Below are 16,783 nucleotides of genomic sequence, written 5' to 3'. Positions count from 1 at the left end.
TTGTACATTTGTTGCTTTGTCAGTTCTGGAGAGGCGCTATCCCAAGGAAGTGCAGGACCTTTATGATGTCATGAGACGCTTTGCACGTGTGGTGGGACCCATAGAGCACGACAAGTTCATTGAGAGTCACGCCTGTGAGTATTTAATCCTCTTTTTGCACACTTGATGGATAGGATGTCAACATTTTGGTCTATACTTACGTTACTCTCTAGTTTTCTTCCTCAGCTGACCCAGGATCAGTCTAGCCCTGTGTTTTGTGGTTTAATGTGGATGTGCAGGACAGTTTGGGTTAGATGAACAAGCCCCATGTCATTCACCAGCGCTGAGTCTGAGTTCACTCTGTCCGCCCCAGTAGTTTGAATCAGCCAGGGTGAAAAGTTCACAGCTCCATCTGCTCTGTTTCTCTCTCTTTTATGCAATCGTTGACAGTGGAGTTTGAGCTGAGGAGGGAGATCCACAGACTGCAGGAGTACAGGAGAGAGGGAATTCAGTCTTTCTGTGGTAAGATGGGCGGTAGCCTAAATCAAAAGGAAGTTAATTCAAAAGCAACACAGTCTGCAAGCAATGATTTCACCTTAAAAATGGCAGATCCATCCAAATATGATCCACACTAACTACATTCAGATTTGCGATAGATGTCACATTTAGCTCATCTGACCCCTGTCATCTGGGCTGCAGGTGCTAAGGTGTATGAGAGAGTGAAGCGCATACGAGAGGAAGAGCGCAGGAAGAGGAACATGCTGTGTGACGTCCTGCAGTACATTCAAGATGCCCGTGCTTGCCAGCAGTGGCTGCACAAACAGGCTGCCATGTAAGATCACTTCCTTAATGCCAACTTACTCACTTCCTCTTATTGCAATACTTTATTACAACGTAGTATTGTAATTATTGCAATTATTCTACAATTAATTTAGCTCCAAATGAACTTAATCCCGGACTATTTCTTGACTTAATACCATGTCAATACTGATCCAAAATGTATACACATCAGATTTTTTGTCCTGTCTGTTTATATTTTGTTTTAATTTAGTATCAATTTTGTACCAAAGTACTTTTTTGTTGTTATTATGCTGGTTATTATGCAGATTTTTAATTGTTTTTGGAAGAAGTCTCTTATACTGACCAATCATAAATACAGTAAAAACAGTAATGTTTTATAAATATTATTACAATTGTTTTCTATTTTAATTAGGGCTGTCAAAATTAATGCATTTTTTCAGATTCACGCGTTAAAAAAAATGTTTTAATACAATTAACGCAGCATCTGTTTTTTTCCATCATCCTTTAGCTAGCGTTACATTATATGATCAAGCTATCATTCATATGAGTGTTATTAAACTATTCAAGCATAAGACGATAAAATGATAAAACTTAAATCTGTACTGGCGTGCTGTCTGTTAATCTCCTGTCTGCATGACACACATGACTTGTGCGCATAGAAAGCCACTTCATACAGCGCGCCGGCCACATTGAGTGCTCGTTCACACTTGAAACACACAAAAGTATGCCAAAATGCCCGCTCTGTCAATTATCCTTGTAAGCTCAGTCTTAAATGAGTTAAATAAAGTTTTAAATGACCGTAAAGACTGGCGAGGACAAATGAAGTGTTTGATAACTTCATTCAATTTCTGTATATTTCCTACCTGTTAGATCAAATATTTAAAATATACTGTCTTTATGTTGTTTCTACATTCATTTGGAGATTAAATGTGAAATTATTACAACATAAAAATATATTAAATACTTTAATGTTAGGTGCGATTAATCGCGATTAAGTACAGAAAAACGTGCGATTAATTCGTTAACTTTTCTAAGCGATTGACAGCACTAATTTTAATATATTTTTTAAATGTATTTATTTTTGTAGCTGTTTCCATCCACCTATCCACCTGCATTTTGGGATATTGCATTAAAAAACGCTGAATGGAAATGCCATGATGCACATAAATTCAAAAAATGTGCATAAAAAAACGTATGCACTCAGCTGAGGCAGATACATTTTTCATCCGATAAGAAGACATGCGCATAAACTACAATGGAGACACATTTACCAAAGAAATCCCTCAATGCGCAACAAAAAAACTCAATGTGACTTTGCCTCAACAGAGGATGTGATTGAGTAACTGGACTAACCAGTGGACCAATTTCATGCACAGCATCTCAAATGTTGGTTTGATCATTCTGAAATGCCTGAGCCAAAGTCTGTCATCAAAATGATTTGGTTTAATTCCCTCCCAGAAGCATCTCACACGATTGTGTTCCCAAACACCAGGCATCCAACTGCAAGATAACATGACAATGTTTATTGCGCTTTGTCTGCGCACTCTGAGACGCAAGTCTTTTATGATGGGGGGGGAAGCCCCAGTGGCCTCCCCGATTGCATTCCATTTTTATTACAGATATTTTGCACCAATTTCCTTGGAAGTGATGTTTTTTTTTTCCTCTTGAACACAAGATGGAAACTCACAAATGTTTTATGCGATACTTTGCGCACGTTCAATTTGCAAATTTAAATGAAAACATAGCTATTGATGGCAAAGCTGAATTGTCAGCATCATTACTCCAGTCTTCAGTGTCACATGAAATCATTCTAATGTGCATTGAAATATAAATCTTTTGTGAGGTTATGTTTTACTGTCACTTGTGGTCAGTTTAATTCATCCTTGCTGAGTAAAAGTATTAATTTCTTTCAAACCAAACAAAAAAACGACCTCAAACTTTTGAACAGTAGTGTATAATAATGAGACAAATCAGAAAATATATAAAGGCACTGTTTTTGTTATTTGTGTAAACATAATTACTGTCATTCCAGCATGACACAATCACTCATAGTGACGGTGTTATTGTAATAATAACTTCTACTATTAGTTCTGCTATTTTATTGCTGCCATGCAAGCACTGCTGTTTATTTCTAGTGTGCTTTCTTCTGCTGTTTTATTGGTATCACATGTGTTTCTACCTGCCTACTAGTCCACAGTGTATTCTCATTCAAACAGCTTATGGGTATTTGGCTGTCAGTTTGTTTGTGTTTTGTAGCTCCAGCGGTAGCTTCAAAAAATTTGGTGTATGTATTCAGCAAAAGTAGACAAAGTAAAAGTGAATGATGAATCAGGCTCTCTATTTATATTTTATTTTGCTGAGAACCCCAAGAGCCCCAGCCCGTCATTCAGAGATGTTTCAAAAGTGTTTGTGTGATAATGTTTGCTTTGCTAGTGCGGCTGTTGACTGACTGTGTTTCTCTCTCACAGTGACGCTGGAATCACTCCTGTGGTCACCACTATCACTACCTCAGGTACAGTGCTACCTATTTCCTCCATTGTTCACGCTGTGTCTCCTGTCTTGCGCTCAGGTCTCTTGTTGCAATCTTTGTGATGTCCTCTTCAGCCGTGAAGCCGCAGGCTCAAACACATTCATCTATTCTCTGAGATGCACCGCTGTAAATACGCTCAGTAAAAAGGAAGCCACTCACATCTCTTTGTATTTCTCTCTCTCATACTTTCACATTTTGTCTCCTTTTGTCACTTCACTGCACAACTAGGACATATTTGTATGCGTATGAATCTGATCACACTCTGACTGTATATGAAAGTTTGCTGATACTGATAAATAAGTTGGGAAATCAAAGCATATTTCTGATTAAGCAGACATTATCAATTTATTGAATGATTTATGTAATGTATTATATGTTGTAACAATAATAATAATTATAATATTTGTAATATTTTAAAATGTAAAATTAAATGTTAAAATATTTTTAATGTTGTAAAAAGTCTCTTATGCTCACGGAGGCTGCATTTATTTGATTTAAAAAATATAGTAAAAACAGTAATATTGTGAAATATTTTACTAGCTGTTATCTATGATAATATATTTTAATATGTAATTTATTTTTTGAATGCTTGTGCTGCTTAATATTTTTGTGGAAACTGTGATACAATAACATGTGAGTAAGTAAGTAAGATTTAAAAAATAAAAAAAAAGAAAGAAAGAAATCCTTTCAGCAAATCAATTTATGCATTAAATTGATTAAAAGTGAAAGTAAAAACATTTATAAAAATGTATATAAGATGTCTATTCCAAATAAATGCTAGTCTTTTGAACTTCCTATTCATCAAAGAATCCTGAAAAAATGTTTCAACAAGATTATTAAGCAGCTAAAACTTTTTTCAACATTGCCATTATTTATAATTAAGTACCAATAATAGAGTTGCGAATTGATTGTTTGATTAATTGATTGATTGATTGATATCAAGAGGAAGAACAATAAATGTATATTTGGTCATGCTTTCCGATTTTCTCTATTAACTATGGCTTTTGCCTCAATAATCTCCTAATTACTGCTTATTAATAGTAAAGTAGTTGTTATGTTTAGGTATTAGGTAGGATTAAGGGATGTAGAATATGGTCATGCAGAATAAGGCATTAATATGTGCTTTATAAGTACTAATAAACCGCCAATATCCTAGTAACATGCATGCTAATAAGCAACTAGTTAATATTGAGAATTAGACCCTAAACTAAAGTGTTGCTGTATATTTTTATGAAATGCAGCACAGCGTTCAACAAACTGTGGTATAATCACTGTAATGCACAGCCCCTTGTGGATTATTGCTTTGCTTGATTATTTCTTATTAGATAACTTGCAACACATCTGTTGCTCATTTTGTCAGCTCTTGATGAGGAGAATCTGAATGTTCTCACTCCTCTGATCCACAGGCAGAAGAAGCGCACCACCTCTCAACCTAACAGGGCTGCCTGGCACTGAAAAACTCAACGAGAGAGAAAAAGAGGTTTGGAACTCATGATTTTGCTTCTGGCACAAGCTCATTTTGAAGACATCTGCCTCATTGATGGGATATAATGGATCCTAAACGATTCTCTCATCATCTCTCTCAGTTATGTCAGGTGGTTCGTCTGGTGCCTGGAGCGTATCTGGAGTACAAACAGGCCCTGCTGAACGAGTGCCGGCGGCAAGGGGGGTCTACGGCTGGCGCAGGCCCGATCGCTCATCAAGATAGATGTCAACAAGACACGCAAAATCTACGATTTCCTTATCAAAGAGGGCTACATCAATAAGGCTTAGTGATGATTGAACTGCTGCAAGGACATCTGATAGATGAAGAATCATGCTCATTGTAGATCATTCATGTTGAGAATGAGCAATGAGAGATGAAAGATTTTAAGTGTACTTGTTGTATCTAGTTCGTTCAAAGTCATTAATTCCTAACACATCTGCACCTGTTTGTTATTGAAAGACTGACTAGGTGCTTCTTTATATGTTCAGGACTCTAAAAGTTGATAGTTGTGCACAAAGACTGCTGCTGTTTGTGCCGAGGAGAATCTGATTGCTCGACGCTGTAACATTTTGTTTAGTATTTGTCTACATGCCCTTAAAATTGTTGATTAATTTTTGAAGTCTGAAATTTTTTGATGAACATCTCAAAGTCTTAGAAGAACACGTCTGCATCGCATTTTACTCCAAATTTAACAAAGAAATGAGAAATTATACTTTTCTTAAAGAAAATGAATCATATTTTTATAAATATAGGATACAGTATATCCTTTTTATAAATGTATTGTATTTTTTTCGTGACAATTTAATACCCTGCACTATATATAATATAATATAATATAATATGCATTATATATTTTGAGGATAAATATATATATATATATATATATAAATAATAAATATACTAAAATTAAATAGTATAATATATAATTATATATTATACTATACAGACAATATTTATTGTACTGCCTTTATTCTGATTTTAATTGGAAGTTTTTTTACTGTTATAATAATAATAATAATTACAAAACTAGTAAAAGTAAAATGACTCTACACATTACGTCAATGGGGGAAAATTGTCTTGAAAATAATTTTACACTCCAAAAATATCTTTAGCCAAATTCCTTCAGTTTCTTTATGCAAAATTACTTTTGAAGTGAAATATGATCCAGGCAGGTTTTGTGAGACTTGTATGCAGAGTATGTTGTAATATTACAACTTAATTCATTACACTTCAGTTATTATTTATGCATAATTCATTTTTGTACAACAGTTGTGTTAGTTGTGCCACTATAATATTTGAACATAAATATGTTCTTTAAAACTTGTGGCTAGTTTTAATGTGGCGGCTGAGAAAGAGTCTTCTGAAATCTCGGGTGGCAAAATTTACACCAGTTGAGTGTGAAATCTATTACTGTCGCCTCGCTCTAGTGAAGCGGCATGACACGTGAAAACCGTGACTAACGCTAGCAGCCTTAGCACACGCATGGCAGCAGCAGCAACCATCAGCCTTTAGAAAGCATATCACAACAGCGTAGAGCGACGTCGGCGCGTGTTAGGGACCTGATTAACACTCCAGATCCCACCTTTGATGATAAGCCCCTGCCCAAATGAGAATAAGCCCCATGGAGAAATGAAGGCCTGTTTGATGGCTGAAAGGCGTGGAGTTTGGAATTGACATTTTTATTTGTGTCCTCATTCCTCTAGGTGACATCGGAGGTCTCACATTATGTAGTTTCTGAATCTGAACTGCTTTCAGCATGGCTCAGAGTGAAAGTATGACGGTGGAATTTTGTGTCCAGATTCACAATTTTCCATCTAAATTTCATCGGACTTCAATCTCGTTTGGCATTCTAGGCAGAAATAGTCCTCGTACAGGAGCGTAGCATCAGACTGGGATGGCATGCTATAATGTCTCCGATCTGTAAAGCGTTTGGTGTGTGAGTGAACGGCTGCTGACTTGCAGCAGAGCGGAAAGACAGATTCTGGTGTCGGCTCACTGTGTGGGAGGTAGATCTGCTGTTTTGCGTGCTCATTCCTTCATCAAACCACAGAGCCCGTCTTTAAATGAGATCTGATGCCTCTTCATGCACTCAATTTTCACCCACAGTTCATAGTCATCTGCATTTTAGTTCATTTCCATAATTCACCTATTGAATGGGGACTGAAGCTTTCAAACTTCAAAAAAAACTTTACAAAATCACCATAAAAGTTTTATAAAAGTAGTCCATATATATTTTAAAGAGTTTGTTCACCCAATGAAAATTCTGTCATTTATTCACCTTCATGTCTTTCCCAACACAGGACTTTCATCTTTGGAATGCAAATGAAGATATTTTTTAATGAAATCTGAGAAATTTCTATCTCTCCATTGAAAAGACTATTCACCCAAAACTGATGTCGTAAAAAACCCAAGACATTGTAAAATAAATCCATATGAATCGAGGGGTTTAATCCAAGTCTTATGAAGAGACACGGTCGCTTTATATGATGAATAGATATAACTTAGGCTTTTAATCACATATACAGTAAACATAGATCAGTGAACATATAGAGCAGCACCCGTATTAGAGTACTCCATTGAAATACACTTTCAATGGAGGGACAGAAATCTCTCAGATTTCATTAAAAAGATCTTCATTTGTGTTTTAAAGATGAACGAAAGTCTTATGGGTTTGGAACGACATGAGGGTGAGTAATTGATGACAGAATTTTAATTTTTGGGTGAACTAATCTTTTAAGTCTAAATTCTGACTTGATAAATTTTAAGTCTTACGATAGCTTTGTGTGACAAAAGATTTGATTTGTCAGCAAATCATTTATTCATCTGTATCAAATTATTCATTTCTGACTCAGAAGAACAGTTTATTCATTAACTTAATGAATGCTTTGCAGGACGGAGGCATGATTTATTTACTAAGGTTTGTGGTGATGCATGTTTCTGGCAATGGATTTATCATCTTTTCCACAGCCCTCATTCATTGTTTTATAATGTTCTTTCACCACTTCCTAATCGTCTCATTTTTATGGAAATTACATCAGTCCTATGAGATGAATGCTCTTAGTACTCTTTACCTCCCTCTTTCTCATCTACTCTATTGATTTGAGTAGGGATGCACGATATATCAGCCAACATATTGGTATCGGCCAATATATGTTCATTTTTTAATGTTATCGTTGTTGGCCCGATAAGAAAATTTGGCCGATATATTAAAGCCGATAAATAATGGATTATTTCCTTCAGCAGATCCTTCAGATGTGCGCTGTTCACCATGATCGTTTTGAATTGCTTGAAATATGATTGGAGTCACTTCAAAAAGGAAAATACAGTTAAGTGCAACGTGTGCAGCGCAAGTCTGTCATACAGGGCTACATAAAATTATAATGAGAACATAATTTTGTGCTTGGGACAGGGCTTTTAATGGTGAAACTTTTGTTTTTGTAATTAGGTTCTCAAAATTTATATAAAAATTTGGATTTAGATTTATCGCCCAATATATCGGTTATCGGCTTTCAAATATAAAGCATTATAGGTATCGGCCAAATTTTTAATATCGGTGCATCCCTAGATTTGAGGCTGTAAGTAAAGCACTAGAGCTGAACCTCTAGATCACAGAACCAGCAGCCTCCTACCTGAATACTTTTAAGTCATTTCCCTCCAGCTTCTGCTGGTCAGTGAATGAGCGGCGACTGGTAATTTCGCCACAACAAGGTACAAAATCACTTTCCAGACCCTTTTCTCTCTCTGTTCCGCTGTTGTGGAATGAGCATCCAACCTCCAGTATCATTAAAAATTCAACCTCCTTGTTCAATCAAATCTGTACAGGCACCCTAAAGTGATTCAGCTGACTGAAAGTATATGGGTAGTCTATTCAGTGCCTGATTAGAAATCACAAAATCTCTTTATGATGTTTGTCACCTGTACTATGTTATGACCGTAAATGTCTTAAATTGTAACGTGTAAAAATTTGTTTTTTTTTAAAAAAAAAAGGGGGTAAGTGTTCATGCTGCCTTAAAATTTTAAGTTTAGTCAACTTGAAATGTGAAGTTAAATAAAGTGACAACTTGGATATTTTTGTAGAGTGTCTCAAGTTAAATCGAGAAGTTTTTCTAACAAATTTCAAGTTCAATCATATTTTACAGTGGATTGTAAACTGACACATTTTTCCATCTTTGTTTTTTTTTCTGCTTATTACATTTTGTCAACTGTGCAGCATACTAACTTAGCAGAAGCGTAGCATAGCCAACTCTACACAAGTAACTAACTCTTCATGTAATTCAGCACTCCTTATGGCTGTTGATCAGGAATTATAAATTGTCTGATTAACGCCTAAATGTGAATGACTAAGTGCCATAATGTGAATCAGATTAGGCCGAAAGACCAGTTTAAGCTTTTTTTTTGTCCCCCAGAGGCAATTTGATGAATGATTATGCAGATGATAAGTATTTTTTTTGTCTTTGGAATAACATGTAAAGGAAATACTGTAGGTTTGATTTAATCTATTGGAATTGACAGGATTTTAATAAAGTGGTCTCTAGTAATGAAAGTTATATCGTGTGAGAGTTTAAAAAAAAAAAAAAAAAAAAAGGGAAAAGTCCTATCAGAAGTAAAGCTATTTACTACATTTTGGGTTTTTTTGTCTTATTTGAAGTAACATGTGCTGATAAATCGTTCATAATATGACCAAGAGCTTGTGATAAGAAAGTAAATGGTCCCTTTTGATTTCACCTTTTTAAGGAAGTTCCTGTGCCATTGGCAACCGCTTCGCCTTTATTGCTAGGCAGTGATTAACATGGACGTGAACTTGTCTTCCATTGTCAACACTCACGGTTTCCTTGGAAACCAGGTCGGTGGCATTCTAGAGCTATAGTCTGAAAGAGGATCGGCTCAAGGGAAGGAGGGGGGACGGCGGGAGAGCGGACACACAAACACACACTCCTCACACTGTTACACTCATCTGTTCAGCTGAGGAGTCATGACTGAGCTCAGCACTGAAGCTTTGCATCTCTCCTCAACGTCTTTTCACCTGCCAAGTCCTTCTCTAACTTGAGAATGAGCATCTTAATCCTCATTCAGACTGGATTTGTTTTGACATTTTCAGTTTGTTCGATGTGTACTTACTAAAATGAAAAAACAATGATGCTCTTGTAACTCTGAGCTTTTAACAGCACACTTCAGTCGGTACACAGCCAGTGTTTGTTGGACTGGTGCGTGTTAACCGGCTAAACACATGCAGCCCTGTATAAATCTGCTTGCTAATTTATTACTTGGAGGCGGAGATGTCTGACATGCAGGGACAGCTGGAGCTGAGGACAGTCTAACAGTCTGTACTCATGTCATCATACAGATCCAGAGTCTGTTCACCGCTGCCATCACAGCTGGAGAGACACAGGTGCCTTTGGGATCAGACACCGGACTGCATTAGCAGCTCTCTGTGAGGGAGGAATTGCGTCACTAGCCAAAAATAGGTTTCATGTCTATTCATTGTTAATCCAGTTCTGCTAGACTGAATATTTGTACCACCAGCAGGAATGTTGCATTAATTGGATTGCAAATTAGGCTCCTTCATACAGACATTATAATCCTGCACTATAGTTTGTTGGGCATGACCTAAATTAGAATTTGATATTCTCAACCCATTTTATTTCTGTAATGTGACGTCAAACAGGATGCTCACAAGAACATGTAAAGCGGGACTTAATTTTGTTAATTATGGCATTGATTGGATTGTGAATAGTCTCCGTTACTTACCAGACTTTACTGTCGCTTGTCGTCAGCACCCATAAGTTGAAACTTAAGCTGCCCTGATGATGTCAATGGAAAAGATGTCCATTGGCATTTTGATGAATGATTATGCAGATTATATTTCTTTGGAATTACATGTACTCATGAATCTTGGACAATAAGACTAAATGTGTTTTAGAAAGGAAATAGGGTCTATTTTGATTTCATGTTGACTTAAAGCTGTGGTTCTCAGCCTCTTTGACTCCATGTCACACCCCTTACCATAACCGTGTTTCAACACACTACTAACGCAACTCAACCAGGCCTCACCCTTTTTTTTTTTTTTGAATATGCCTTGGCTGGGAATTACTTAAATGAGGAATATTGTGATGTTTACATTCCCAGAAGAAAACTTAAGACTACAATAAAAGCATTTCAGGGAGTTTAGAAACAGTGCTTACTGATACAGAGATTAACTCACTTTGGAGTGGACTTTGTGCTTTGTAACTTTGCAGGCCAGCTAGTAAGAGCTGTGTGAGTAAACCTCACTCCCCTGGCCTCAAGAGGTGCACTAGCGATAGACGCTAGAGGCTGTGCGCCTGCCTCCCATGCTGGAAACATGGCTTAGAATCCCGCTCATAGTGGTGCGAGTAGAACCGGAGGGGTTACATTGGTGTCGTGACCCGGATGGGAGTGAGGTTTAGGGGGGTGAGTGTAACAGAGGCCAGCTAGTAAGAGCTGTGCTGGTAAACCTCGCTCCCATGGCCTTAAGAGGCGCACTAGCGATAGACACTAGAGGCTGCGCGCCTGCCTCCCATGCTGGAAACATGGCTTAGAATCCCGCTCATAGTGGTGCGAGTAGAACCGGAGGGGTTACATTAGTGTCGTGACCCGGATGGGAGTGAGGTTTAGGGGGGTGAGTGTAACAGAGGCCAGCTAGTAAGAGCTGTGCTAGTAAACCTCGCTCCCATGGCCTCAAGAGGCGCACTAGGGATAGACGCTAGAGGCTGCATGCCTGCCTCCCATGCCGGAAACGCCGGTTTGGAATTTTGTTGAGGCCTCCTAGTGGGTCTCGGCCCCCTGGTTAGGAACATAAAAAATGTATTTACAGATTCTATGGACAGTATATGAGGCATTTCCATGCACCAGTACCACAGAAAATAACTGTCCCCTCTGTTTTTAAATCAAGCAAAAATCAGAGTATTTGCACTTAAATGGAAGTCTGTGGGGCAAGGCATTGCACTGGAATAAACATTAAAATACACAAAAGTTTAAAAAGTACACATTGGATTGTAAACCTCCAGAATGCTTTGTGCCATAGACTTTCATTGTATGATCATAACTGTAACTGCACCTTTGTTTGCTTACAAACTGAGGGGCAAGCCGAAATGAAGTGTGGTAATCGATCATGGCGCAGATGCTGTTGATGGAGCTTAACTTGTTCTGAACCCAGAACATTCAATTAATCCAGAGATCTCGTTACAGCTGTAAGCACTGGATCTGTGTGCTCATGGGCAAGATGTCTAGATGTGTTAGCAGATGCCCGAGGCAAGGCCAAACCTCCCAACTTCAGCCTGTCCATCTGAAGAGAGTTTTTGGAAGATGGGAGAGTGTCTGTCTCTGGAGAGTTTAAATTCTCTGGACCTCTTCCAGCATGCCTGGCACACCACATCTATTTCTGGTCCAGCTCTGACATAAGGGCAGTGGAACGGGTTTGCTGCCATGTTCGAAATTCTTTTCCATTGATTTAATTAAATATTGGCCTAAATACAAAGTGATGAGTTAGTGTTGTCATGGCGACAGGGTGGCATCTGAACTCTGAGGATATGTGATGGGCTTTTGTTTTCAGTAGGTCAGATCTATATTTTTATTCTCCTAGTCAAATACGGTGTTTAGAGTTTGCCACCATTTAGATCAGATTATGGGTTTCCCAACAGCATCACAGTAAATTTTCTGCCTCCATTCAAGCCAGTGGAAACATATTAAAGCTCACTGTCTCACTGGAACAACTGTGACTCATCTGACATTTTAGTCTCATTTTAGTCTCGTCTCTGCAGCTCGGCTCACTCTCTCTCTGTCATTTTCTCCATCTATCGCTGTTCCTTTTTTTAAACAATGATCATCCTCGTGCCAGCGTGTATCACATTCCTCTCCAGCAATCATGTTTCCTCTGAACTGATTCTTATTAAGGTATTTGGCTTCTCAGATGTACAAGTGCACATCAATTACATTGTTTAGTAATATAATTATAGTAGCAACAGCGAACTAGCAACATAGAATTCTGGATGTCATAAATAGTTTGCAAAAAAATATGCTGAATTTCACAGAAATGTGACTATCAAACAATAAAGAATATTCAAAAGGATAATGAGAGAAATGGGGACGTTGTCACCTGGGAATATAAAGCTCAAAGGTCTTATATGACAACTAAATTGTTTTAGCAGTGGACAAAATTAATATGTTTATAAAGACTGAAAATTACGAACACCATAAACGTGTGTTGTTCATAAAGTAAATAAGGGTCAGTTTTGATTTCATGGTGACTTTAATGTCAACAGTCAGTGTAGGATTGTATTGTGTATGTTAATTTGTATAGTAAATTTGAGTTTATTTTTCTAGCTAACATGCTATATTGTCATTGATTGGCTTTACGTGACATTGTTCACAAGCTGATTTAATCAGGTCTTTCTGTGGTTGAAACACTCATTGAGCAATTACATGAGACATGATACATTTCAGTAAGTTGTACTGTATCGTTTAACATTCCTTCTGATGTTTATTCATGTTTATTTGGTGCTGTAACTAGTAATAAAGAGGAAGACAGATTTGTTCATGTACTGCTTGAACTGAGGCACTAAAGAGGTTTTTTCACTGCATGAGACAATGGATATGTAGCGTGAGAACAATGTCAGTTGTGTGCGAGTTGGCAGCCCTGTATAAGTAGCCTTAATAGACAAAGCCACAAAACTTTGATTTTTCTTTCATACACTCAGAAAAAAAGGTACAAAAGCTGTCACTGGGGCGGTACTCTTTCAAAAGGTACATTTTTGTACCTAAAGAGTGCATATTAGTCCCTCAAATGTACATATTGGTACCAAAAGTGTACATATTAGAACCTTTTTAAAGGGTACCATCCCAGTGACTGTAAAAAAAAAAAAAAAAAAAAAAGGCTTTTGTACCATTTTTTTTTCTGAGAGTATATGGTCTTTAAAAGAAATCAACATAAATTACATTATTTTGCATCCTCCTTTACACAAGAACATTTTGTCCTCAATGTTGATGTGTTAGAAGCAGGAAAAATGGGCAAGTGTTAGGATTTGAGAGAGTTTGACAAGATGGCTAGACGACTGGGTCAGAGCATCTCCAAAACTGCAGCTCTTGTGGGGTGTCCCCGGTCTGCAGTGGTCAGTATCTATCAAAAGTGGTCCAAGGAAGGAACAGTGGTGAACCGGCGACAGGGTCATGGGTGGTCAAGGCTCATTGATGCACGTGGGGACTGAATGCTGGCCCTCGTGGTCCTATCCAACAGACGAGTTACTGTAGCTCAAATTGCTCAAGAAGTTAATGCTGGTCCTGATAGAAAGGTGTCAGAATACACAGTGCATTGCAGTTTGTTGCGTACGGGGCTGTATAGTCACAGACCAGTCAGGGTACCCACAATGACCCCTGTCCACGCCAACAGTGGGCACGTGAGCATCAGAACTGGACCACGGAGCAATGGAAGAAGGTGGCCTGGTCTGATGAATCACGCTTTCTTTTACATCACGTGGATGGCCAGGTGCATGTGCGTCGCTTACCTGGGGAACACATGGCACCAGGATGCACTATGGGAAGACGGCAAGCCGGCGGAGGCAGTGTGATGCTTTGGGCAATGTTCTGCTGGGAAACCTTAGGTCCTGCCATCCATGTGGATATTACTTTGACATGTACCACCTACCTAAGCATTGTTGGCTGTGGCCTCTTTCAGTAGGATAATGCGCACTGCCACAAAACAAAAATGGTTCAGGAATGGTTTGAGGAGCACAACAAGAAGTTTGAGGTGTTGACTTGGCTTCCCCAGATCTCAATCCAATCGAGCATCTGTGGGATGTGCTGAACAAACAAGTTCGATCCATGGAGGCTCCACCTCGCAACTTACAGGACTTAAAGGATCTGCTGCTAACATCTTGGTGCCAGATACCACAGCACACCTTCAGGGGTCTAGTGGAGTCCATGCCTTGACGGGTCAAGGCTGTTTTGGCAGCAAAAGGGGGACCAACACAATATTAGGAAGGTGGTCATAATGTTATGCCTGATCGGTGTGTGTATATACACCAGCAGTCTCACTGTCTGCGTTGTACAGAGCAACAGAAAAGCAGTGACCCTCCCTTGGGCTTGAGCTCTCTCCCCAGCAGAGAGTATCAGGTGTGCCACTGACTCTTCCAGTCTTTGTCCTCTCTCTTTTCAGACAGTTCCTGCCTCTGACGCCACTACAGTTATCCTGGAAATCCAAACAGTACAGCTCTGTGTTTGCCTCTGAGGTGAGATATCTCAAATAAAGACTTTGAGTTCTGTGACAGCAAAGCAAAGCAAAGAATTGGAGCATTATATTGACTGCTGTCTTGACCTCGATAAGCATGACGTTTGTGTTTGAGATGTGCCATTCCAAAAACAGCTCATGCCAATATGTTCTGGCTTAAGTGTTAATATGGTGATTGTAAAGTGTCAGACTTCCAGATATAAATCAACAGATGAAAATGATTTTCAGGTTGAAATTAGTTTCATTCAAGCCCTCATGATTCAATTCATAATCTATTTATGTATGAGTCAAGATTTATCCAGGGTGGACAGATATAGGAATAACTCAAATAACTCAAAAATGAAAATTCTGTCATCATTTACACACCCTCATGTCATTCCTACCCTGTATGACTTCATTTCTTCCATGGAACACAAAATGAGATCTTAGGCAGAATGTTCAGGCTGCTCTGTTCCATACAATAAAAATGTTCTCAGTAGCACGTTATAATAACTTTCATTTAAGGGTTACTTCACCCAAAAATGAAATTTCTGTCATTAAGTACTGCTGCGCTATTTTCGTTGCAGAGCTTCCGTGTTTACGTCTGAACATGGGCTCAGTATTGGCTGGCTCTGGTCACGTGAGCAGCATGACGCATGCGCGTGATGCTGATGTAGGAGATGGCCAATACTGAGCCCGCGTTCGGACGTAAACACGGAAGCTCTGCAACGAAAATAGCATAGCAGTATGACAGGGGACAGACAAATTTGTTGAATAAAGTAATTATTTTTGTTTTGTTTTTGCGCACAAAATGTATTCTCGTCAGTTCATAATTTTAAGGTTGAACCACTGAAGTCACGTTGATTATTTTATCGATGGCTTTTCTACCTTTCTGGACCTCCAAAGGTGAATGGATGTTGCTGCCTATGTGTGGATCAGATACCCACAAATTTCATCAAAAATATCTTAATTTGTGCTCCGAAAAATGAACGAAGGTCTTACGGGTTTGGGACGACATGAGGGTGAGTACTTAATGACAGAAATTTCATTCTTGGGTGAACTAACCCTTTAAAGTTGACATGAAAAGGAAGTTGTGATAGTCTTTTTTCCCTATTGTAACATATATCCAAATGAAACAGCTCCTTGAACAAGAAAAATGTAGGACGGGACTTGATTTTGTCTGTGGGGAATTGATTGGATGGTTGTGGTTTGCTATTAGTTGATCTCATCTGAGTGATGGGTTGTCAGGCATGTTTTATCAGGTATATATTTCCACAGAAATTACTCGTTTTATGTTAATTCCAAGGAAAATATTAAGTATTGAACAACATGTGGGTGAGTAAATAATGACAGTTATTGTGTAATGACTGCGTTAACTATTCCTTTAAAGGTCTTTATAATTTGACATTAAGAGATCGAGTTTTATCTGAGAAGTGTACAGTCCATAATGCTTGCTTTTTATCTTTTAAGTGGTTTCTAGTTTAGTCCCATAGTGGCAAACAGCTTCTAAACTACTGGCAACTGGTCTACAAATACAATTAATCCAACAGTAATTACTAAATGATTTTAATATAGAGATAATATTCTGAACTCCAGTAAGATGACCTGTATATGCACCACCCTCATAAATATGATGCGCCAGAGGCTCTTTAAATTTATTATAGTGGCGTTATGTTTATCATATCCACATGATGTTTGTTGCTGAGAATGTCTTGTCATATTTGTAGCTGAGTGTGGATCGTGATGTGTCAGTATGAGTACTGACTGG

The 16,783-nt window shown here is 38.2% G+C and overlaps 1 protein-coding gene across 1 annotated transcript in view; it reads left to right on the top strand.

Moving 5' to 3' along the window:
* tada2a (transcriptional adaptor 2A) overlaps positions 1 to 8,862 on the top strand; it is a 19,983-nt gene extending 11,121 nt beyond the window's left edge. Inside the window, 7 exon segments of the mRNA XM_051861616.1 lie at positions 24 to 134; positions 430 to 501; positions 679 to 811; positions 3,249 to 3,292; positions 4,717 to 4,790; positions 4,897 to 4,974; positions 4,976 to 8,862. Of these exon segments, the coding sequence (XP_051717576.1) occupies positions 24 to 134; positions 430 to 501; positions 679 to 811; positions 3,249 to 3,292; positions 4,717 to 4,790; positions 4,897 to 4,974; positions 4,976 to 5,083 (620 nt within the window). The 3' untranslated portion in view covers positions 5,084 to 8,862.
* The last annotated feature ends 7,921 nt before the right edge of the window (positions 8,863 to 16,783 follow it).

The sequence above is a fragment of the Ctenopharyngodon idella genome, chromosome 15 (assembly GCF_019924925.1).
Source record: "Ctenopharyngodon idella isolate HZGC_01 chromosome 15, HZGC01, whole genome shotgun sequence".
In the NCBI taxonomy this organism is placed as follows: Eukaryota; Metazoa; Chordata; class Actinopteri; order Cypriniformes; family Xenocyprididae; genus Ctenopharyngodon; species Ctenopharyngodon idella.
This window is presented reverse-complemented; position numbering and strand designations above follow the sequence as displayed.